The following is a 24,607-nucleotide window of genomic DNA, read 5'->3' as shown; positions in this document are numbered from 1 at the left end:
TTGCCTCTGTGTATTCACAATTAGAGACAGTGCTGAAATACTGTCAGGCTCCTAATATTTTGGAAGATGCCCCATTCCATACTAGGAAATGCCAGAGTCTTCTGAAATGTTTTGTTGGCAAAGGAGGTACCTCCACCTCGTGAGAAGGACATTACTGCCACTGAAATATTGAATGGTAAACAGTCCCTGCTCAAGCCAGCAAGTGTTTGTTTTCCACCTTTCTGAGAATGCCTGAGATTTCAGAGTCTCTACCCCTCCTTCTCTGTAGTTTCAAGGTTAATGTCTACACCTTTCCCATTGATATCAATAATTTGTCAAGAGACATTTCAAGTTTAACATATCTGTTTTCTGCTTAGAAAGTGAATATGGAAAAAATTCCAAGCTGTTTCCTCTGCAGTCAATAATGATTTTTATTCTCTCACTTTCGAAAGCCAGACACTATCTACCCTATAAGAGTGTTGGGGTGGTTAAATAATGTTTTCATCCTGGTGACATACTGCAAAACAACCAAGCATCTGCAGAAAGACAAGAAGAGTTACTGTAATGCACTCCTCCTGTACACAGAAGGACTGATGTACTTTGGTGTAGAATTCTGTTGAAACAACAACAAAAAGAGTTGCAGCACCCATTTCTTAGAGCAAATATTTAATAGTCTCCTTGATCCTTTATTGCAATAGACTGAATAACATAATAAGGACTAAATACTTAGCTAAGATAAATACTTTCCTTAGACTCTCCATTCTTTCATACTTGCTGAACATCTGCCCTTTTTTTTGTTTACACCAAAATGACTTGCAAACAGCAATTCCTCCTGGCCTTACCATCCAATCCATGGACACAGACAACCAGGTGAATTCCATCTTCCAAATTTTCTTCCTCTTCCTCTGGTGGAAAATATGGGATATCAGAAGCTAGTACAGATAAGTCACTGTACAGAAATCCTTCAATCTTCATTTCTTTTTTAAATTTTTCTTTGGCCTGATAAAAACTGGAGAATACATTAATTAATCACAATAGAACTGGGTGTTCAACAACAAACCTTCAAACTACAAACAAGGAGGCTGGTATTTGCAAGAAGTTATGTTTGCAACTTTCAAGTAGAGACCTGCATACTATTCCTTATCTATTCTGATTGAGAGAAATCAGGATGCAGGGAAGAAAATCTGTTTCTGAGTGATTTGGCTACATATAGGGAATAACTAAAGCCCATTAGCACCTCACACCTGCCAGAGGAATGAAGGATCTACAAAAAATAATTTTCTGGTGACCCATAACAATAAGACTAAGATACAGAATTAGCAATTTTGCATCTTAACAATGTCATCAGCCTTATAGATACTGAAATGCAAAATATATCATTTTGCGCATCAGATGCATTTATAGGCAGGTAGAAGGTGTTCTCCCCATTCCTCAGACTGTGGAGTTAAAGGATGCACTTCATATGGTAGATATTTCTGCTTTGGTTTGGTTTGGTTTGGGGTTCTTTTGAAAACATTTAGTAGCTAAAAGGAAGAGCAGCTCAGTGCTGAAAGAATTAAACTAGCCCCTTTCCCACTCAGGGCCTAAAATTTGACACACGAATTCACCCTGAAGCATTCTGCTGGCTGAAGATGCCAAACTCTTCAGTGGCTTTTAGACTTAGCAAAACTTATCCAGAGCTTTTAGGAATTAATAACAACGTAAGTGTAGAATTAGGTAGAAAACTGGGATGGACCACGCTAGGAGATATAAACCTTTAAAGCTTGGGGACAGCTTAAGGCCACTTGATATAAGGGTGAGCAATTACTTACATCAGCCCTACTGATTTTAAAGGGACACAAGAATGGAAAATCTAGCGTTCAGGCCATGGACCTGGATTCCTGTGCATGAATACATGCTTAAATATTTTGCTTCACAAAGAAGGAACAAATTTTGTGCTTAGATTAAGCAGGACTTACAACAGCATCTATAAAATGAACCTCAAGATGTTTTCAAAAAATAAAAATAAAGCCTTGGGCTGCAAATGAATGCACATGCAGAGAGCCAACATTTTGAGCAGCTGAATGGGTTGAGAAATTCACATGCTACTGTTTTCCCTCAGCACAGCAGAGGCACCAAACTATAACAGAAGTATACATGTGCTAGTGTGTCAATCTGTGAAATGGGCCACTGTGACATCAAGGCCATGATGTGGCACTTTTGCCATGGGCAATGAAGTAACAAAAAAAAATAATGCCTCTTCTCCAGCTACCCAGGATGCCAAGTCTCCCATTTTTCCAGTTTGAGAGGCTGACCTACCAGCCACTTGGTGCTCCTGTTTCATAGTTTAGCTAATAAGTGCAATTATTTAAGCAGAAGAGAAAAACAAGCTATGGCACTGCCGTAGTGAACTATCTGGGATTAATACTCAAGTCTGGGTAACCTTGACTTCATGAAGGAGGGCCAGATCTTAAAGATTATTTAGATGCCTAAATCCCACTGTTTTTCATGAAGATTAAGGAGCTAATGCCTTCGACAATCTCGATCTCTCTGTGTTTTCATCTTCCTGTCTATTTAGAAAATTTATTCTATATAAACCATTTGTCTGTTCTGATTATTTATACTGTAATTCCTCAGGCAGCAACTGTCTCTGAATGCAAGCTTACAGTATGTTTACTGTATTAGGGCCCTGAACTTTGTCAGGGTCTCTTGGCATTACAGTAACATTAATGAAGAAAGTAATTAGACATTCTTACTTCAGCATCCTTTCATTGGTCTCTTCATCCATCTCATTTGAATTAGAAGAGACAACTCCGAAAGAGCCCAGAGGCTGGCGTGTGATGGGGAATGCAGCCTGCTTTGTAGAGAAGCCGACCATAGCAGGGGTCTCTTTGAGCACAGAAGAAAAGGGAAGACACGTGGCTGTGCAAGAGACGGACAGGTTAACTACATCAACAGCCTTTCTGCTTTCCAGGGCTACTCCCTCCGTCGTCGCCAAATGAAACCCGGTGCCATTAGCTACAAGTTTATGCTCTTGGCTGTTGGGTTCCTGAGGATATTCAGCCTGGTAGGATCCTGCAGCAAGGTCTGCTGAGGCAGGTGAGTCATTGAGCTCAATTTCTTGTAACCCCTGCATTTCTGCATACACTGCTGGGCTTTCATCAGCAAGAGAGCTACCACACTCTCCTTGCATTGAGCCAAATTCAGTTGAGGTCTCTGAAGGAGCTGGAACAGGATAGCAAAAATCTGGTGCCAGCTTTATGCTTTGTGAGAAACTCTCCTCTCCTGAAATTCTGCTATTGGAGTAAAAGTCTTGTTGTATTTTTAAACTGTCCGGCTTAAGCTTATCCTTTGGATCCTCAATGCGTGTATCAAACTTATCTATATTTTTGTCCAAGTAATTACAAGCCCTTGGTGTTTTTAAGCTGCACTCACCATTGCTCTCCAGTGACTGGCACTCAGAGATATTATCTGGGAGTTGCTCTGGACAAATGGGTGGTCTTGCATTTTCCAAACTACAGTAAGTATCTGGAAAACCTTCCTTCTCCTCCTCCCCTCGTAACTCAGTGTTACTGCTACCGTGTCTGACAGAGGGTTTGGGATGTCCTCTTGGTTCTAATTGTCCACTTTCAGTGGTGATCTGACACTCAGAAGAGTCCACAATTAATTTTCCATCTCCACCCTCTGTTTCTATGCAACTTTGTAAGTTTCCTCCTGAATCTCCTGAGGTTGCCTCACTGTGTTTGGATATATCCACCTCATCCACAGGCTCTTCTGGGCTACTGATCTGAGGAGCTGAGACAGATTTTGTCAGTTTGGTAAGCTCCACTTCCCTCTCCTCTTCTTCAAAGGGCAAAGAGCTGATGGATGTGAGTGATGCTTGGATCCCACTGGGCAAGCTGGTATTGCTTTCTGTGTGGCCACCCTCCAGGGAATTTCGGTGGGTGGCGTGCCTTCGTACCAAGTGGTGCAGGATCTCTCGATCGCTGGGCAGCTCCAGTGCCCGGCTACGAGCATCAGACCACGCCACCGAACTTGGTTCGCTTTCAATGCCTGAATCGGATATTATAGAGGAGGATCTTTTTATAACCCCTGACATTAGGGTAAATTCTTCACACTCCTCACCTCGTTGCTCCTTTGTGAACAATTTCACTTCAAAGCTGTGCGTGGGCAAAGCTTTCGAAACAGGGAGCGGAGCCTTGGTGTCTGGATCTCCTGTTTTTTCAAGACTGGTTAATTCATTCAGTGCAAGCTCAGATGAAGTGAAATTATTCTTGGGATGACTAGATTCATCTATTTTATGTATTTCAGTCCTGCCTTCCAAGCCATCAGTTCCACATGCTCCACACTCATACTGAGCACTGACAATTAACATGGGCTCACTTTTGTGGGAATCCTTATTGCTAGGTTTCATATCTCCATAGGTAACATCTGCCGCAAGACTACTGTCTTTTAATAAAACTTCCTCTGGTGTTTTAAAGTCTTCTGATGTGCATTCTGTATTGCCTGGCTCTGAGTCAGAAGTAGTTTCCTTACTTGAAACAAAAATATTTTCAGGTTTCCTTTGGCCTTCTTTGTTCGCTGTACATACCTGAGATGTGGAGTACTGGTTTAAACCCTTAGCTGTATAAACAGCACCTTCAGTACCGCTATATATGCAGGAGGGATTCCCCTTTATCCTATCTGTGTGTATTAGCAGAGTACCTTTCCCAAAGTCTCCTTTCATTACTGCAGTGGCATCATTTGATGCAAATTCTTCGTTGTCATCTATTACATCCATTTGAGTATGTGCAGGAATGTCAAAATCTGAGAAAACTTCGAAATTCTGATCTGAAAGAAAGAAAGAAAAAAAAAGTAGTACCTGCAAGAACACAACAAATTACCCCAAGGTGATGTGGGACTTTGAAAAGTGATTGTAAGGCCTAAAAAAGTATGTATATTTATATTATATAAATTATACATGCATTAGAGGTATATTACAAATGCAAATGCCAGAGTGCATTTAACTAGAATTATACTCACTAAACAGTTATAGTTATGCCAAAGAAGACAATAACAATAAAATACACTTTTCTCAGTATAATTGTATCTAAACTGCTAGTTTTTACAGCATAGGTTAGAGAAACAAAGCTGACACTTCTTTGTATTCCTGCTCTCATACGACATTGTTCATAGTATAGCTCTTGCTTGTGAGTCAGTTTAATACTCAGTTTAATAGTTTAAATATCTGTAATAGGCATTGTCAAAGTTTAGGCAGTTGGATAACTCTGGAAGAGTGGAAATTTTGGACCACAGGCCATATTCACTAGACTATGGTGACCTATAATATTAATACATATTTCTTCCCTGCTAATCTTAATAGTTGAGTAAAAAGAAAAGGGAACCAAGGGCTATGAGGTTTTACTACAAATCTGGGGAATGAAATAATTTCTTAATTAAAAATTTTATTTAGGTACTCAAGGGGAATATATTTTCTTGGAAAACAATGCTGCCTTTCAGGGACAGTGTTGGTCTTTATGCTGAAATTGTGCTTTTTGTTCTGAGTTTTCTTACCACTAGATGTCACACTGGGGATGAAATTCATAGTGCTGTTTTTCCTTTAAATTTGTATTGTAACAAAAATCCAAAAGATTTTGTTTTCTTTCTAGATTTTTGCTTCTAGCTCTTGTCACTAAACAGCTTACTTTGAAGATGAAAAATATGAAGCTACAGAAAATATCCTAGTTTGCTACTAGGGAAAACAGAAGAATTCAGCTATATTACATAGTGGATCACACTCTGATCCAAGACAGAGTCAGCCCAAGTGATGTGAGATCGCTTACCTTGGGCTGGGAAAGTGAACCTCCCTCAGCTCAAGCTGTTTCATGAAGCTGTACCTTGTGGTGTTTCACTCACCTTTGCAAGGCATATCCATGTACCTATCTTCAAAGATAACTGGGAGCGTGTTCCAGTCCCCATCTATGTCGAGGCATTCTGCCGGAAGCGGGGGCATGCTGGTGAAGTACTCTGAATTACGAATTTCTGTAGAAATCTGTCCATGACTTTGGATCCTGGCGGCAAAGTACAAAAGAAATTGAGTGTTTGAGTAGTTATCGTGCTGTTTCTCCATGACTCCTGCAAGCCCGGCAGCAAAGCTGGATGTGTAGGCCGAGGACAGAGGCAATGTGCTTGAAAGGAGAAGAGACAGTACTGCGTGATGAGGGGGTACCCAGAGCTCCTAGGAGGTTTCCCATGAGTTGATTTCTATCTCTCAGTTAGATATCTACAGCTTGCACGCTCTCTCACTGCAAAACCTCTGCCTTTTTGAAATTGTTCCAGCTGCTGCTGCCACAGGCTCCTGTTAGCTACCATAACTCATTGCTCTCCTCCCAGGGGTCACTGCAGCTGGCCGAGACTGGATCCCTCAGCTGGCTTTCTGGTCAGGAAAAGAGGTCTGTCACTCTGGCTGTGGCGAGGGTTTCAAAACCCAGATGCAGGAAGCAATAATCAAAAATTTGGTTGAGCAGTGCAGGGAGGAACAAGGCCAAGAAGGATGCATGGCAGGCCCTCTATCTCATTTATACCAGTCCTCAGAGCACTGCGATATCTCACATACATATGCATCTGGAAGAGCTAAGACACGTCAGTTCAGCCACTGCCTGCTGGCAAAACTAGAATAACTGTCTATTTCCATCTTTTGGCCCATGTAAAATGCTACCCGGCTTTCATCAGTGAATGTGACATTAAACTGGCATACAAATGTGGGTTCAGCTATAATAAATACAATAATTTTTAGTTCTGATGAGCTTTCCTATGTAAGCATCTTCCTCAAAAAATGGGGAAAACATCAAATACAAAGTTTGTTTATTTGTGTTGACTCTTTGATGAATTAGTCTGCTTATCCTAAGGAATAAAGAGGAAGGCAACAAGCTTTTCATAGGTGGTCAGCTGAAAGCAGTTCTGCACAGATCCCATAGGACAGCACAATGGCAATATTTCAGATTATAATTGACAAAAGGCAGGTAATCATCATGTGGCCGTTAACTGGAAAAAACACACTTTACACATTATGAAGCAAAACTCAAACAGCAGGTTTGTAATTCATGTCAGCATGGAAGATTCCTATGTCTAGACACAAATACCTTGTTCAGAACAGCATATCAGCTTCAGCTTCAGAACATAATTGTTGTTGTCTATCATTTGCTCTTACCTGTAGGCCAGTTATTTTTTCCTCAAAGATAAACAAGTCATTGATTGCTAAAACATGACTCAGACAGGAGTCACAAACAGCTAACTGCTCATTCTTGCCTGCAGCAACACCTGGGCATTTAGAGTTAACTCTTAGCACCATAATAAAGTTCTCACTGACATATTAATTAATAACATCGGCATTTTACTAAAGACCACACGTAAAAATAATAAACTAAACTTGCTTCGAGACAAAAGATGAATAATTGATATTGAAAGGTGTGAGAAAAAATATTTTTTCTGTAAAATATTGGGAGGATATGTCACCCACTAGAGGCTCCTACCCTGTGTGATACCCAACGTATTGAAAATGGTGTGTCCTCTTCTGTCTAAGCAGTCAAATGCTGCCAGGCATGTAGGTGCATGGGCTCACACAGAACTCACAGCAACAGTACGGGAGGCAAAACAACCCTCGTCTGGTAAGAAGGAAGAAAGAACTGGGGGAAAAACTGTTACTGTTTGAGGTGGTTGTGCAGCACCTGGCATGCTGAGAGCTGATCTCACTTGGAGACTCTGTGAACTCAATTAATACTCCCTACTGCCACCCCCAACATTAATAATACTCTGGCAGCCAAGACTCTGTTTATCCAACTCCATCATCTAGCAAAAACAAAAAGAAAACATGACTCTGCCATGAGGCCTGCATAGACCGAATTTACTACATAGACCAACTTTTAAAGTTTGTAAACTATTTTACTTTTTTTTACTTAGTCCCCTTGATAATCACCGAGGAAAAATTATGTTTATCTGTAGGAAATGGGCTAGTTCTGTGGCTGCCTGGAGAAATAAAAGCACTTCATGTAATTAGGCTTCCCTCTATGCAGGGTTATGTTTGTTTGCATGGGGCCATGAGTGTCTGCGCCCTCACCTCAGGATCTTGACATGGGGTTTTCCTTGTACATAGCTCACTTAAAACCTGACATGGGAGGACAGCTGGGCCCCTGCAGCCATGGTGCTGCTCTAATTTGGCAGAACAAGGTAGCCTTGTACAACCCATCCACTAATGAAGTCATGGCCCTTTCCATCAACACTGAATCAGCCCTAATGTCCCTAGTGACAGCTCTGAGAAAGTAATTTTCTTTGCATGAGGTCAGAAGCAGATGTCTCACTTAAGCCTCATCATTATGACAGCACCTGATGTCATGGCCTTTAAGCCCCTTCTGAAAGACGGGTTTCCACACTGGTAATGCTGTGGTCCCCCCATGGTGACAGGCTGTTTCAGTGGACAAATAGTCCGGACATCACTCATTACTCAGAAATTCAAACCTGAGCATCTTTCTTTGAACTCTGCCTTCAGGGGTCAGGTCCTGAGTATTATCCATCTGCCCCACTTGGGACTATTGGCTAAAACTGAAGGCAGGATTTGCCCTGGTGTAGCTTTAAAACTGGATCCTCATACTGCCCAGCTTGGTTCCAAGCAAGAAGTGTCAAGCAGAAGGAAATACTTACCTTGCCAATGTTTTATAGCATATTTTTATGAATGCAGCCTAGTGCAACATTTGTTTTCCTGGACTGTTGCACTGTTGATTCTCGGTCAATTAATTATCAGCCCTGAGCTCACATCATTCCCACAGTTCCTCCGGCTAATGTGGTGGTATTCCCCATTCCCGTCCTCCACTGCTGCATCTAGTGAACATCTACAGCTTTGCACTGGCTGTTTAATGCTCCTGTCTACATTTAAAGATCCTTTCTACTATAGAAAGTAGGGCTAGACTAAACACCAAAAGAAGTCCATGACTGCCTGCCCCAAAAAATGTATATTAGGGATGGTAAAAAGCAAATTTTTAAGTGTTAAGCTTTCACTGTTTGTCAGCAGTTATTTCCCATTAAAAGTACCAGTACTGGATCTGGTGTAGTGGGTTTAGGAAGTTAATTAAAGAAAGATATAAAAAAATATTTCTGCCTGCCCTGAGGCTGGTGGTGGTGGTGGAGATATGCTCTGAAGAGGAATGCACCCAGCTGCGACTGAGAAGAGAGATGGGGAAAGAGGATCTCCTGCATTGTATCCCTAGAATATAGGAATCTTGAAATTAATAATTTCTGGGGTCTGATCAGAGTCACTTACTTTTGACGCTGATTTCAATGGTTTTACAATATGGAGCTAGAACAGACTCAGTGACTTCTCTCAAAACAAACTCCTCCATATCCAGCAGAAAAAGACCTCAGTCTTGATTGCAAAATGTTTTAAACTGCATTTTCAGTTGTTCCAGTGACAGGGGAGGGTTAATGGGTTACTTACAGGCCTTCCTGGAACGTCAGCACAGCCAGTTTCTGGTGCTCGGTATAGAAAAAGGCTTCTGAGAATCTCCTCACCTGACGGGGAAACACACAAGTTAAACCTAAGATCTGCTGAAAGGTGTCATGCCAAGTACAATCAGGCTAATGACAGAGCAGTGACTGTCAGGACCAGATTCCTTAGTATGCTCTGTCTGCATTTCACCACTCTGGTGACAGAAAAAAACAGAGCGCTCAATTCTGCTTCACTTTCCCAGTCCAGTGCAAAGCAACTGGTGGTCTTGCATATTTTGCTGGGAGGTAAGAAGTGTCCCTTGACAGTAAATCAAGATTTGCTTACATGCATCTTCTGACTACTTCTCTAAAAGCTGTCAAATTTACCATTTTCCCCTGTATTCTTAAAGTGGGGAAGATTTCTTCCTTTCCTACCCCGCAAACCGTATGACAGCAGTGGAGTGAGTTACTAAATTAGAACAATTCATAATTGATCAACTCTTCTATGGGAACATCCACAGTGACTCCCAAGAGAGTAAAGGAAGTCTTATATATCAGCCCAGGGGAGAATAAGCCCTATCATGGCAGAAACACATCTGCCTATGACATGATACTTACAAATGAGAGCTCTTCAAATCTCTTCATGGACATTAGATCTGTTCAATGTTGGATAATCAATTACAAAAGAGCCACAGATCTGAAGTGGCTGGCAGAGCTCGGAGTGTGAAATAAGCTATAAAAAATTCAGTGCTGCTATCTGCCCTGGAATAAGCTTTGAGTTTAAATGAATCAAGCATAATATGCAATCAAATGTACTAAGCTGTTAAACTGCAGCCCATACATTACTAATAATATTTGTAAAAGTGACCTCTGTTACAGTGTCAGAAAATGGCAGCAAAAAGCATATGTCATAGCTTCTCAGCATCTCCCTAAATCCCAGCTGTGCTTTAACAAACGGGCTTTCTAAAAAAAGGACTAGCATCCCTTCGAAAAGACTGTATCTTAATAATATGACTTTTCATCTGGGGCTCTCAAACCATTTTCCAGAGCTGGGAAAGTATCATTACACACAGTTTATATGGGTAGGAACTGAAGCACACAAAGGTATGTAATTTGCCAAAGGTCAAGCAGGCAGTCAGCATCAGTCGAGGCTGGAACAAACCACAGTCTGGGATTCACCTTGCTGGAGCTGGGAGCATACAGAGTTGGGTCCTCTGGCTGAAAGCCACCCAGGTCCTCTCAGAGTCAAGGAAGACCTAGTCAAACTAACCAGGGGAGTCTCAGCATCAGTCACTCAGTCACCTCTTCCTGAATTTTATGCCTCCTTTTTGCAAGCTGAACCATGCGGAGAGTTGTTCTGGTCACTCTGGAGAGTAACCTGACCTCCACTGACTTTGACAGGAACCAGAACATAAGCTGAGATGTCAATACCTACACTGTAGAGACTCCTAAAGCTAAGCAAGGTGAATCCTACCCTTTTCTCTATGTCCCTACTCTAATGATTAGATCAGACTATGAGTTCAGCTCAGGTGATGTGCTGACCTGATGTCTGGTCAATAACCAAAAACATCCTAATGGAAGACACAGCACTGGCTGAACTAATCAGACAAGCAGATCTGACAAAGTTAGCTCAAACGACAAGTGTTTTTGTGCTTTCTTTATTATCAAGTACAAGAAGTAGTTTCCACATGAACATTATTAATATTTTGTTGTGTGCACCTCACTAGAAGAAAGGCAAGAACTATCTATATATATATGTGTGTGTGACATAGTGAAGAGAACAAATCTATATTCCTCATGGTAGTTTTGTGAAAGAAGTTGAGATAAAATCATCTTTTTGGTTATTTGTCATTGTGATGCTTGTGCTTTTTAAAACAAATGTTTATGCTTTATGGATATCTAGCAAGTACTGGCGATATCTACCTCTTCCCACTAACCTCCTGTTCCATGGTCTGATTCTGGTGTTCAAAGTGCACTCATTTTACACAGGATCCTGTGTCCCATAAAAGCAACAGCTTTCATTCCAGAAATTGAAATCTGTAATTTCAAATCCTGGGCTTCACCTCTTCTTCACCTCTTGCCCTGCTCACCCCATTTCAAGTAAATACTCATATGGGCAGAACAGTACTGGAAATATATGTCCAGATAAATCATTAATGTCTATCAGGAGGTTATCATTACTGAACTTGCTTTTAACTTCTTAACTTTACCCTTAGCATGTGATGTTCCTGAGTCAGATAAGCTGTGACTTCTGGATGGAGTGTTGCCACCTCCAGGAACTGGGTCCACAGGGCCAGGAGGTGGGAGCAAAGCCAGGCAAGGTCCTTGCTTATCTGTTCTGCTATCTTCTCTGGATTGCTCAACAGCTGGAGGAGAGAACGGACATTTTTGTGATCAAGAAGGTGTCATGAAGGAAAATCAGTTTGTATGTTAGATTAAGTCCTTTTAGGAACAACAACAACAACAAAATTCCTCTTGATTTAGAATTATTATTAAAGCTCCTATTTTCAGTTATTTTACCCCAAATAAAGCTGGTGAGATTTTTGCTTTTACTCTTTAAAAGCCACATATTTTAGTGCAAAGGGTCTCAGCTACACAATTGGAGAGCCAGAAGTGGGAACAGCCTCAATTTTTTCGGACACTTTACTACAGATGTAGTAATTGGGAAAAAAAATCAAAGACAGTGGGCTCCAAATTATCCACCAGATGGTGCTGGATCCTCTGAAATAATAAACCATGGCCCATCATCTCCTTTCTGATAGCAAAAGAAGCCTTCTCAGCCATGTCACACTAGGATACCAGATGGGTGATTGTGGGGGGAATGAACAACAAACCTCAAACCAAAACATTGTGTCCTCAACACATGATGAAAACAGACATCCCAGAGTCTGCTGGTGCTTCTCTCCCACACTAGGACATGCTGGGGCTCTCCGTGCCCTCCAGTTCTAGGCTGCAATTCTGCGCTAAAGCTCTGCAGCCCAGGAAGTGCATGTCAGCAGCAAAGTCTTGCATATCAATCTCCCTGGTTTCACAATTTCTTTAACAAGAGACAGACATTGCATTTTACCTCCATGTTTTGGCACAAAGAGTACAGGACTGAGCCTTCATCTATTCCTGGGGTCCCCACCTGCTTCCATGAAACCGGTAATACTACCAGAAATACTCCAGAAATAATACCAGAGGAATCTCTTATCAGTTCTTGGCCAGGTCTTTTTTCGGTTAGGACTGCAGTCTAGCTGAAAGCCTGCTTATTTTTCACATTTTATTATGCAGGTAGTTTCCAGATTGATGACACTGCAAACTAAGCCATGATTAAAACAAATTGTCTGTGTGAGAGAGAGAAACAGAGAAAATGCGTGTGTGGATAATACAGATATTGTCACTGAGTTTACATTGTTCGGGTGCTATTCTGTTTTAACGACTTGTCCAAAATGGCACAAGCTCCAGTACCCATTCTGGTACTGGAAAAATCAGGGGGATACTGGTAGACAAAAGATCCTGCCAAAACATTTCTCTTTGCTGAGTCAGGGCACTACTTTATTTACTGCATTCAGTTTTATATGCTGTATGTCAATTTTTTTTTTTTTTTATTTAGTCAGTAAGCTGCCTCTTACATCATAAACTGAAAGCACAGTCTTCAAAGAAGATGCATTATTAATGCAAGCCATACTAGGTATAGGTGTATGATTGATAGCGATTTTTCTAGTTTACTGGTTCTTAACCTTTTGAACATATTAGAGAGGAAGGAAGGAAGGAAGGAAGGAAGGAAGGAAGGAAGGAAGGAAGGAAGGAAGGAAGGAAGGAAGGAAAAGGCAATGACTACTTCTAATTGTGAGAGTCTTATTGCACTGCCACACACAGGACAAGAACTTAGCAAAACTAGTGATGCAGGTCAAATCCCAGGGACTCAGTTCCTCAGAGCAAAACCCAGCAATTAAAATGATCACCAAATGTGATTCTGGCTACTCCATTCACATACCTGCTGCTGGCCTGTTCCCTGTGACTGCACCTTTCAAGCCCCACTCAGGGTAGTCTGACTTTAACAATACTGTCACGCAAAACAAATCGAGAGGGTTTTTTGAGGAGTTATTTTTGCTTGTTTTTTTACAAATCAATCACACAATTAAAAAACATTTCCCTTCCACTTTCTCCTGCATTGAGTATCTGCTGTGTTCTTGGGTTGAATACAAAGCTATGGTAGGTTAAACTCACTTTTTTTCCTTCTTTTCTTTGTATTTAATTTTGAAAATGGACCTGGCTCTGGTAACACAGTGGCAACAGGAGACTAACCCCACAGGCTTCTCTCTGTATGGTTTTTAATAGCATTTTCTTCCCTTATAAATGACTGTTTTTCTTATGTTCTGCTGAAAAGAAATGGTTTCAGTTCACAAACTCCTAGAGGCAAAATACTGGGAGAGCATTGCCAACATTAATCTGTACACCATATAGAGGTACATACGACTTCAGCACTTACATTGCAGTGATGGCCAATGCTGCGCGTATGTCCCACCAAAACTGTACAAGATCTCAACATGTATGTCTTGAGAGTCTCTGCAAATTCACTGTCTTTGCCATCAAATTATGCATAGATGGATAGAAAGCTATCATCCCAGGATGCTAAAGCAAAATGTTTTCATGGCGTAAAGGAAAAACAAAGTTTTTATAACACTCCAGAGAACTAGATGTTCGAGCTCTTGTGTTCACCTATCCGTTGCTACACTGTTCCCAGCAGCTTTCAAAAAATAGTCAAAGCAGTCTGGCTTTACTAATATTGCCATGCAAAACAAGTCAATAAGCTTTTTTGGGAGAACAAGAATTGGACAGGAATTAGAAAATACAGAGAAATTAATGCTGGCGTTTTCTGACGTATGCGAAGCCAATATGGAATTTCCCAGACTCATAGAAAATAAGTCCAAAGAAGACTCTAGATTGTGTTGTCTGACCTCCTGTACCCTTACAGCTTCTAAATCTAGTAGAGCTGAGCCCAATAACTTATGTTTTTTCTAAATCAAATTTATATGAAATCAGATTTCTTGCAAAGTATCAAAGTCATTACTTAAAATTAAGAAATTTGCCATTTCAAAGATTTTCTTGACAAACTTTAGCCCACCATTCGTAACTGGAGTGTGAATGCAATTCCAGTTTGGTTTGACTTCAGCTTCCCTCCATTAATTGTTATTTTGTCATTCTTCCCTATGCTGTCCCTCCTGCTAATAAACTGAGCAAATAAAATCTATTGAATCTCTGATTATAAAGCATTTTCCCCAGTGGTCAGCTGACGCTTGCATTTCTTCCTGGCACCCATAATGACTTGTTTGTGTCTCACTTGAAATAAATATGGCAGAAGCATGTTCAAGAGAGTAGTTCAGTCACTTCTATGTCAAAATCACTTTTTTCTTCCCATGAGCCTCCCTACACATTTAGGCATTTTTATTTGAAAAGATATGGTTGTACAACCTGCCAAAGTGTTTTCTCCTGTCAGCATAAAAGCTGTTAGTGCAACCTACCTCCAAATAATTTTTTTCTGCATACTCTGTTACTCAGGACTAGGCTCACTGAAGGATGTTAAAGCAGTCCAGCTGGTGACTTGTTAAAAGTGACAGAAATGTCTTGTAAGTGATTAATCAAAATTATGTGAAATTGTTGGTAGAAGAGAAACATTCAACAAACTTTCTGATGGCACCAAATTCCCTTTCTCCCCGCTCTGGTATGTGACTCGGCTGTCTCAGTGCACTTGAAAAATGGATTTGAAAAACATATGGGCAGATTCTGTTGAAGAAAATACCTGCAGCTCCGTCCAAAGCTGAGATAACGTCTCTTCCACAGATAGCTCCTCTAGGGAAAAAACACAAAGAAAGAGATCAGGTTTGAGAACAGTAGATGTGAAATGTTAATGCTCTGCTGTTTATTCATGTGAGAAATAGGTCATTTTATATTCTTCCTGATGATAGACAAGTTTCTGCTTGCATGTGGGCACTCCACAGCCCACCTTGTACTGGTGCAGGTGCAGGTACAACTTCTGCTCGTGTAACCTGGACCACTAAACCTGTAGAAGTTCTGGAACGTTGTCAGGACAAAGACAACAGAATTTGGCTTTTCATTGTCTACACTCTCTTTTACTAGAAGTTTGCTTATTAGCCTTTGGTATTTATGGCCAACTCCAGAACTGAATGCAAAGTCTCACCTTTGCAAAGTCTGAGCAAATGATGTGCAAGAAATGGTTCTCCTTGTTGTGCTACGCAGGACTGTGTAAGCAATACCAGATGCCTGAGTAGTAAAAGATTGGGCATCTCTGTACTGCCTTGTGGAGTGTGAAGTACCTCTCCACTCCTAGAGCAAGCCGTAGTGCTTTGATGTAGTCCTGAGAGAATCCAGCACAGGGACACTCCACTTTAAATGCACCACAGACTATAAGGCAAAGGAGGACATAAATCAACTCTCCAGCTTTGGCAGCTTGATTTTGTAATGCAGGACTTTCTAATAGTATCTGTAAAGAAACAAAGCAGAACAACAAACAGGCTAATCTCCTCCCCAATCCCCAAATGACTCTTCTTAAATAGTACTAAGGAATGGGAAAGGACAGACTGAGATGGGTAGCGCCTTGAAAAGACCCATCCTCAACTGGTAAAATTTGGGAAAGAATCATTCCCACTTTTAATGTCTAAACTAGGCTTTTTTTTTTTTTTTTTTTTTAATATACTACTCAAGGAGCTGGAAAAAAGAATTAAGAAAGTCTGCAGAGATTTATAGTCTTGGATTTATCTTAACTATCTTTAGAAACTATGACGAGATTAATCTGACCAATATAGATGTTTACAACTGAATGAGTCATTTACATTCTCCCCCTGGGCGAGTGGAGAAAAATGAGCAAGTACAAGGTGCAGTTCATGTCACCCCAAGGCAGAAAGCACTACTTGTCAGATAACATATTTTATTGTCCTAAATGGGTCTGTTTCTCCCCAATGATTGTAAGGAGACAGATGTAAAAATTTGCTTATATTCATCATACTGGGTGAATCTTACACCCCATGATTTTGCTGGATTTTGCTGAATTTTGCAACAGGCGTCAGAAGATTAGCCCTAAAACCAAATCTTCAGTAGATTTTCAGACTGCGAATAAAATGATGCAAATAGCACTCTGCTCAAGAGGCTAAAAAGGGTATTTGCATTTAGCAAATTTGCATGCGTTAGAAGTACATTTGCAAATTAAGTGCCTGCTTCAGTACCAGTAGTCATTTGAAAACCAAACTAATTGTATTTAGAAAGCCAATATGTGCTCTGGGGTGGTTCTCGAGTTGTGGTGAACCAACCATACATAACTCTGCCATCTCCCAGCCTATAAGCCTGTGCAGGTGAGACACAAATTATTTATTATATGTGCCTGATAACCAAGATGCTTGAACTGTGAGTTTTGTTGCATGTTGGATTCTGTCTGAGAGCTCGTAAGTTGCAAACAAAAATGCTGTAATTTTTTTTTTCTCATAGCTGGATTGAATAAATCAGTATGTGCTCTTCCCACCCTATGAGTTTTAGGCTATCTTGAAGGGAAATATGTCTTGGGGAACAAGACATGAAGTGGAAAATAGGAGCTATCAAGTCTATAATTCTGTAAAGCATAATGTATTATGTTTGATAGTTCTTGTATACAAGCACTATACAGTAAAACTGGAAAATGTTTTTTGCTCCCTTTTTAAATCTCCTGGCCAATGCAATCAACTCTCCTAATATAATTATCTCTGCAACATAACAAACTGATAACTTCAAAACCTGTATACAGAAATACAAAGACACAGAAACACAGATGTGAAATTGTGAGCCACAATCCTTAAATTCAAAGAAACAGGTGGGGGAGCAGGAATTAGTCAGGGATGTGCCTCATTTTCACAGGAGCTCATGCTGTCATTACAAGCATGACTAAACACAAATTACAGAGCTCCATTCCGCAAATCCAGCCAGCCAGCAGTTGCACATTGGACCTAACAGGCCTGACCAGCCAAAAAAAGCTTCTGCCAAAACCAGGAAACCTATTAAACAATTGAATTAGGAAGAAAAGCAGAATCAATTTAAAGAGCAAGTTGTAATTATGTAATTGGCAGGGAAGAAATACATTGCAAATTGTAAATGAGGGAGTATGTTTCAAAAACACTCATATCACCTTTCAGATTTTTCTTTTCAGTTTAAAAAAAATGTTTGCTCAAGAGGAAAAAATATGCTAGAGTCTTCTCCAGATTGCATGGCAATTCAGAACTGGAAGTTCAAGTCTTCAAAAAGCAACTGAGGCCAAAAATCACTGAAAGGCAAGTATTTTGAGAAATTTATCAAAACATTTTACCCCTCTACGCATCAGGCCACATCCTATAAAAGGACTTGCATAAGCTGAGAAGGCAGTCATCTTTACCAGTGTGTCAAAATAAACACTAATCAGAAAACAGGGACAAAAGTCCTCTAAAATCTCTGCACAGCCCAGAAATTTTGATACTAAAATGTGTATTGAAAATGCAGCACTGTAAAATATTCAGTGATTTTAAATGTCTGTTCACTTACCCAGCTTCAGCTGTGGTAAATCAGGAATCTCCTTCATTATGAGGGTGTAGTACATGTGAAGTCCTCTTTGAGCATTCAAGAGCAGAATACAGAGGTCCTTATGCCATTTGTATGCATGCTGCATGCAGTTTTCAGATGGGACATAAAAGCTGCCCTGTGTAACAAAAGTATCAAGAAAATAAAATATGGAGCTTAAAATTCATGGTCTCCATTTGTCCTAGAGGTTTCTACAAAAATCCAGTTGTGGTCAGCCTTTCATTTCTAATCAAGCATTTGGCACCAAAGAGAGATTTTAGCTATCCCTACCTCCTAACCACCTAACTAGCTAGATGTGTAATCATAATAGTATCTCATTCTACATGTACATTTTGCCCAAACCATACCAAAACTATTAGGTCCCAGCAATGCTGTCACATGTACAAAGACCCTCAGTCCAAACAGTCCAACAGCGAAGTCCGTCTCTGTCCTTCACACATGTCCCACTGTGGAGCCAATGTCTCCCCACAACATAGATAGTGCTGTGCAAAACACACCCTCTCTGCTATGGGAGGAGGGGTGGAAAGGTCTATAAAGATGGCTACATTCACTTTCCTTTTTCCTCATATCCTCTTATTCCCTTCTGCAAAGGTTGTAGCTTGATGGTATCGTGGTATGCTGTGTTATGCACATTAGAGAAAAACATACAGATGGCATTGCTATCCTATCAACAAATATGAGCCACTCTGTACTCCAGGATCAATGTCTGGATTAGTATATCTCTTGTGGGAGGAGATGTAATTGGACAGATCACAGCATATTTAATACAGAAATTTCCCAAACAACACATTTACACTTAGAACATAAGCTGAGTTTACATTAGGGCGCCATAAATCAAAAGTTTTCACTTCTGTCAAAAACCACCGCTTGTATAAATTACTCATATTTGAAACTTGCACTGCTCAGATTTAAAATAAAACTATGTATTAAATTGTGGGTTTGTTCCTAGGATTTCATGGAGAGTTGCAAGGAGTAGTATGACAACTATCAGTAACAGCTCATATTTCTGAGGTCTCTGTATGCATTTTACAATTTTTATCCAACGATGCAGTAGAAAGGTGTGTGAGAACTTGCAATCAAAGATTATATCTGGTTGTTGTTCCCCCAAAGAGGAGTAAGTTATCTGTATTGCAGGAGAAGAAAGGGTTATGAAAACAGAGAAGTGAGAAAGCCACCTAGGTGCTCTGTCCTTGAACTCTATGAAACATCGAGTAAATTGAGAATACATGTAGATCTGCTTTTTACAGCATATGGGCTGCACAAAGACACCAGGATAGGACTTTCACTGTTGCATGGCTATGGAGAATAGGAACAATTTGTAACTTAGTCCACTGCTTATCACTGAGTGGGTAAGAATACAATTCCTACAAGCCAACTGGGTACTGATTGCCTTTTCAGAGGCTGTCGTGGTTTAACCTCAGTCGGCAACTGAGCACCACGCAGCCACTCGCTCACTCCTCCCCCCCCCCGTGGGATGGGGGAGGGAATTGGAAGAGTAGAAGTGAGAAAACTCGTGGGTTGAGATAAAGACAGTTTAATAATTGAAATAAAATGATAATAACAATAATAATAATAATGTAATAATAATAATACACAAAGCAAGTGATGCACAGTACAATTGCTCACCACCCACCGACCGATGCCCAGCCAGTCCCCGAGCAGCGGCCCCCCCGGCCAACTTTCCCCAGTTTATGTACTGAGCATGACGTCACATGGTATGGAATGTCCCTTTGGCCAGTTTGGGTCAGCTGTCCTGGCTATGCCCCCTCCCAGCTTCTTGTGCACCTCCAGCCTTCTCAGTCGGTAGAGCATGGGAAGCTGAAAAGTCCTTGGCTAGTGTAAGCACTACCTAGCAACAACTAAACCATCGGTGCATTATCAACTTTGTTCTCATCCTAAATCCAAAACACAGCATTGCACCAGCTACTAGGAAGGAAATTAACTCTATCCTTGCCGAAACCAGGACAGACGCTGGCAGTCCAAATAGCTATGCATCTCCAGGAGCAACAGGGAAGACTCACCAACCACACACTAGTGCATCTCCCATGTTTTTCTCCCTTTGACTTCACTAAAGCCTGTATTTCATGCCTCTTAGCTTGAGCTGGGATGTTTCCCTCAGCTTTCTCATGCAAATCTTCAAGATGTTAACTAGCATTCTGTGGTAGACACAAAGGGGACTGCTCATCTTGACCCACAGAGAAATGGCTGATGATAATTGACGGAGTTGGTTGTTCTTGGAAGGTTTCAAAACCTCCAGCGTCAGCATGAATCTATTTTACTCTCACCATGGAATATAGAAAAAGGGAGCATAAAGAAAAGCTACTGGAAACAATAGAAAATTGGAAGTGGATTGATATACAATGTAATGAAAAAATGTCCTCTTTTATAATCCATTGCTGATTTTCTTAGGCAAAAATTACTCTGGCATTTAAATGCTACACTGACGAGCAGAAGGAAAAATGTGAGATACTTTCATAGTTCCTATCAATAGTATAACATGGTATTGTGCAAGACTACACTTTAATAGGTCTATTTTCAGCCTTTCTTGGCATAGATTATTGTTTAAAACTAAAAAAGTAATAAGAAAATGCAACTGCAGGTGGGCTCAAAAAACATGTGAATTAAAGACGTTGAAAATCTTTATCAATTAGCTCTGTTTTAAATTCTTTAGTGTTTGCCCATTTCTCTTATGGTGTTTTTTTCAAATTTGACCTCAGCTGATTTAATAAAAATTCTTAGAGACCAGAGAGTTCAACTTACTGAAGCACAGGGTTTAGGAGAGTATACTTTGCAACGATTTATACAGTGGCAAACCATAGAATGGGGAAAGAACCATTATAAAAGAAAAACCAAACCAGTTCATTGAGCATTGCATGTTAGCAGCATAACTTGGTCATTATTGCCTGCTTAAAACAGGTCTAATCAGATCAGGTTGCTCAGTGTTGTGTCCTGCTGAGTCTTGAACACCTCTGGAGAGGTAGTTTCTACCACCTCTCTGGGCAAGGTGTTCCATTGTTTTACCACCTTCACAGTAATATTTTTTTCCTTGTATCAAGTCAGAATTTCCCCGGTTTCAACTTGTGTGTGTGTTGCCTCTCATTCTATTGCCATGCACCGTCAAGAAGAATATGGCTTCATCTTCTCTTTGTTCTTTAATCAGGTAGTTGTAAATGACAGTAACATTCCCGCTGATTCTTCTCTTCTCTGGACTGAACAAGACCGGTTTTCTTGGCCTCTTTTTGTACATCATGTGCTCTAGCCCCTGAATATGTTGGTGCCTTTTGCTGGGCTGGCTTCAGTACGTCCATACATCTCCGGTACTGGGGAGCACAGAACTGGACACAGTATTCCAGAGTGTCAGCACTCAGTCTCACCAGTGCTGAGGAGAAGGGAAGGATTGCCTCCCTCAAACTGCTGGCAATGCTCTCGGGGATGCTGCCAGGAATACTCTTTCTTGGCAGCACTGTTACCCATACCAGAGAGCTTGAAATGTATCTGCTTTTGTTGAGAGGGACCTCAATTTTACTTTCTTTTTTGTAGACACAGGAATGAGAAGAATTTACCTGCTTTGTGTCCTCTTTCAAACATTTCTGTCAATTAACCCTACATATTTACTCAGGATTTCAGGAAATAAATCAGATTAGTATGAATCCAAAAATCAAAAAAAGGTCAGATATTTCTGAAGATCCTTTAACATTAAGTCCCAAACTAATTAGTTTCAGAGACACTGCCATGCAAAAGCAACAGAGACCTGGAGTCATTGCCCTACTAATCTGTCACCTGAAGATTTTGAATGCCAACCTAAATTTTATTTACTCTAAAGACAACTCTAGGATTTATGTCACTGTGGGTTGTTGTTGTTGTTTTTTTTTTTTTTTTTAATGCATGAATACCAAGAGTGTATGTATGGGGGACTAGGTTGTTTCTTTACCAACAGAGACAAGTTGCCTCCTGATTAATCGTTTCAGAGCTCTAGGGTCCTCTGGAATCAAGAGAAAGAGCAGAGCCTTTGCCACCATTTTAGCGATACACTATACAATTCAGTCTGGATCCTCATTTTGGAAAAGGAGATGCTTTAGGATGGAAGAAGTATGGCTAGCAAATGGTGCAGTCCTCCGAAGTAATGTTGGTTTTCCATATAAGTAGGATGATATTGAGTCCACAGAAGCTGTTCCGTCTGCTCCCTCCTTAAACGACTGCCATCTTCTAATATTAAGCACTAAGTGAATAAAGACGAACTCAGTGTATTTCTCACAGAAAAAGGTTCCAGTTTTATACCTTCCACTTTAAGAGTAAACATATAAGGAGAAAGATTGTCAAGTGTCTTCATTAAAAGCAGACAATAAGAAAATTCTGGGCTCTGAGAGAAGGGCACACGCGCAAACTTAGATACCTATTTCTGAGCTACCACCTCTGTCGAGAGATGGAGAACTGATAAAGAAAAACACACGGCTGGGGAATGATCATTTTCATCATAAAGCTGACATCTAAAATCAAGGAACTGAATTGTGGCCACTTCTTCCCATTAATTATGAAGGAACCATAGGACAACTGACCCCGTGTTCTACACTGTAGACACATAGAATCAGGAGCACTGAGTACAACTACAACAGACAAGTCAAATTTCCTCTAGCATTGCTGTCCATCGAAATGTAAACTTTCTTCAAATTACTGTAAGATATGGATGATATATATGCATGTATAAGGGACTGAAAAGATTGCTCCCAGATCTCCTTTCTCGTCCTGTCCCAGCTCTCTGAGAGGAACATCTGTGCCAAAGAAAGGTGCTATGCTTTGAGAATACCATTGCATGGGGGGAACAGCACTGCACAGTGGCAATTCAAGGAAATGCCAAACAGGCACAGTCCAGGCCGTGTCGTGCATGGGTAAGAGGCCATATCATTAACCTGAAGCATTTTGATGAAACTTTATTAAATGGCAACTGACTTTCAAACCCTGTTGTTTAATGGGAACATCCATCCTAATTTGAAAAAACATCTTGTCAAGGTGGAAAGTGAGCATGATAGAAAAAAGACGCCGAGCTCCAAATCTCTGGTCCTTCAGTGACTTAAAGACTTTACTCCCTCACAGGACTGTTTCTTCTAAAAGTTGCCACATATATACAGGATGCAGAGCAGGACATAACGGCAGTTATTAAACCCACCTCAGGGACAGTTTAAGCTAATGTGAACTAAGATCTGTGCATCCTTGTTTGCAGGGACCCCAGCAGGGCAGTCATCTGTCAAATGATGCCATTATAAACTGCTGCAGCTAAATCTACTTAGCCATCACTGTTCAGTAAGCTGAGAAATGTCAAGAAATGTCTTCCTTTGGAATGGCCTGAAGATTGCAAACCTTTCACATTCGCTTTTTTAATTGCATCTTCTTCTGTGCATTTATTTAGGTGGTCCTCTATTTCCTAGGTTATAGCCTGAAACAGGGATTCAGACTACAACACTAACAAATCAAGTTCAGTAACAGACATGGTACATGCTATTCTAAGGAAAAACACTGCAGTAAAACTAACAGGCAGGAAAACCAGTGGCTATGACCCATTAAACAGCTACAAAGTGCTCAGCTCTCTGGGTTTCTTGAATCAGGAGGACAGATATCAGTTTACTTCTGGTTAAGACAAAACTATTAAAACAAAAGTTCATACTGAAGCTGACAATCCCAGCTTACACAAAGCATGATGGCTGCCCTGGGCTTGCAACATCCATTGTAAAAGTATAGGTCAGTTTCCTTTGTAAAGATTCTCATGAAGTTTTGAGTTAATTCCTTTGGTCTACTGTTATTTTAATCTTATTAGTTTGTAGGTAGACAGATTTTTCTATGCTAGCTGTAAAATGCATCTGCACTGATTTCCTTTTCCAAGACCCTCTCTGTCTGTAACAGTAGACTGTATCTCTGGCTTTTGCCCTTTTCTACTTCTGAAAACTTTGGGAGCAAATGAATGCCTAACATATCTTCACTACAAGACTTACCACCTAAAGGTACTCTGATAGCAAAGATGGATGACTACACAGAAGCTAATAGTACTAACACCAGAGAAAAATATGACTTCCATCGTGCCAACATCATCAGAGGCAAAATAGATGAAGAAAGCCAAGACGTGATGGAAAAAGAGGTAGTCAGGAAAACAATGCAAATGACTGCAAATAATGCTGATAATTGCAGACTCTGCAATTATTTGCTTTAAGAATTGTTTTTTTTTTCCTGTGATATTTGAAAGAACATCAGTTGTATTGATCCCAGATTAAAAAAAAACAAAAAAAGTTGTCCCATCACCTGCCAAATGAGATTATTTCCAGCAGCTATTTGATGAACTCAGCAATGACAATCCTTTTTATGCTGAGCAAGTTACCAGTAGAGAGGTAGGCATATTACCAAAACCTACAACTAGCGACCTCAAGAGAAGGAAAAGTTTTACCAGCTTTGGAGACTGAACAAGTCCTGTGAGTGCTAGATTTGAAAAGCTAGAGACAGGGAGGGTGATAAGGTTGTACCTTGTCTAATCTCTTATAGAAAATGTTCTTTTGTTGTGCTCCTCAAACTAGAAGTGAGGCATCAAACTGAATGCATTAGACTGAAAGTAGAATCATAGAATCATAGA

The 24,607-nt window shown here is 40.4% G+C and overlaps 1 protein-coding gene across 1 annotated transcript in view; it reads right to left on the bottom strand.

Moving 5' to 3' along the window:
- The window catches only part of FAM135B (family with sequence similarity 135 member B), a 222,776-nt gene that overhangs the window by 8,864 nt on the left and 189,305 nt on the right, over positions 1-24,607 (bottom strand). The window contains exons 8-14 of the mRNA XM_076329049.1: positions 17,959-18,112; positions 15,200-15,249; positions 11,625-11,780; positions 9,425-9,498; positions 5,854-6,008; positions 2,715-4,788; positions 822-988 (exon numbers count right to left, since the gene is read on the bottom strand). Coding sequence (XP_076185164.1) covers positions 822-988; positions 2,715-4,788; positions 5,854-6,008; positions 9,425-9,498; positions 11,625-11,780; positions 15,200-15,249; positions 17,959-18,112 — 2,830 coding nt within the window. The remainder of the gene's footprint in view (positions 1-821; positions 989-2,714; positions 4,789-5,853; positions 6,009-9,424; positions 9,499-11,624; positions 11,781-15,199; positions 15,250-17,958; positions 18,113-24,607) is intronic.

This window comes from Aptenodytes patagonicus, chromosome 2, assembly GCF_965638725.1.
Source record: "Aptenodytes patagonicus chromosome 2, bAptPat1.pri.cur, whole genome shotgun sequence".
NCBI lineage: Eukaryota > Metazoa > Chordata > Aves > Sphenisciformes > Spheniscidae > Aptenodytes > Aptenodytes patagonicus.
Note: the sequence above shows the minus strand (reverse complement) of the source record. Positions and strands in the feature narration are given on the sequence as shown.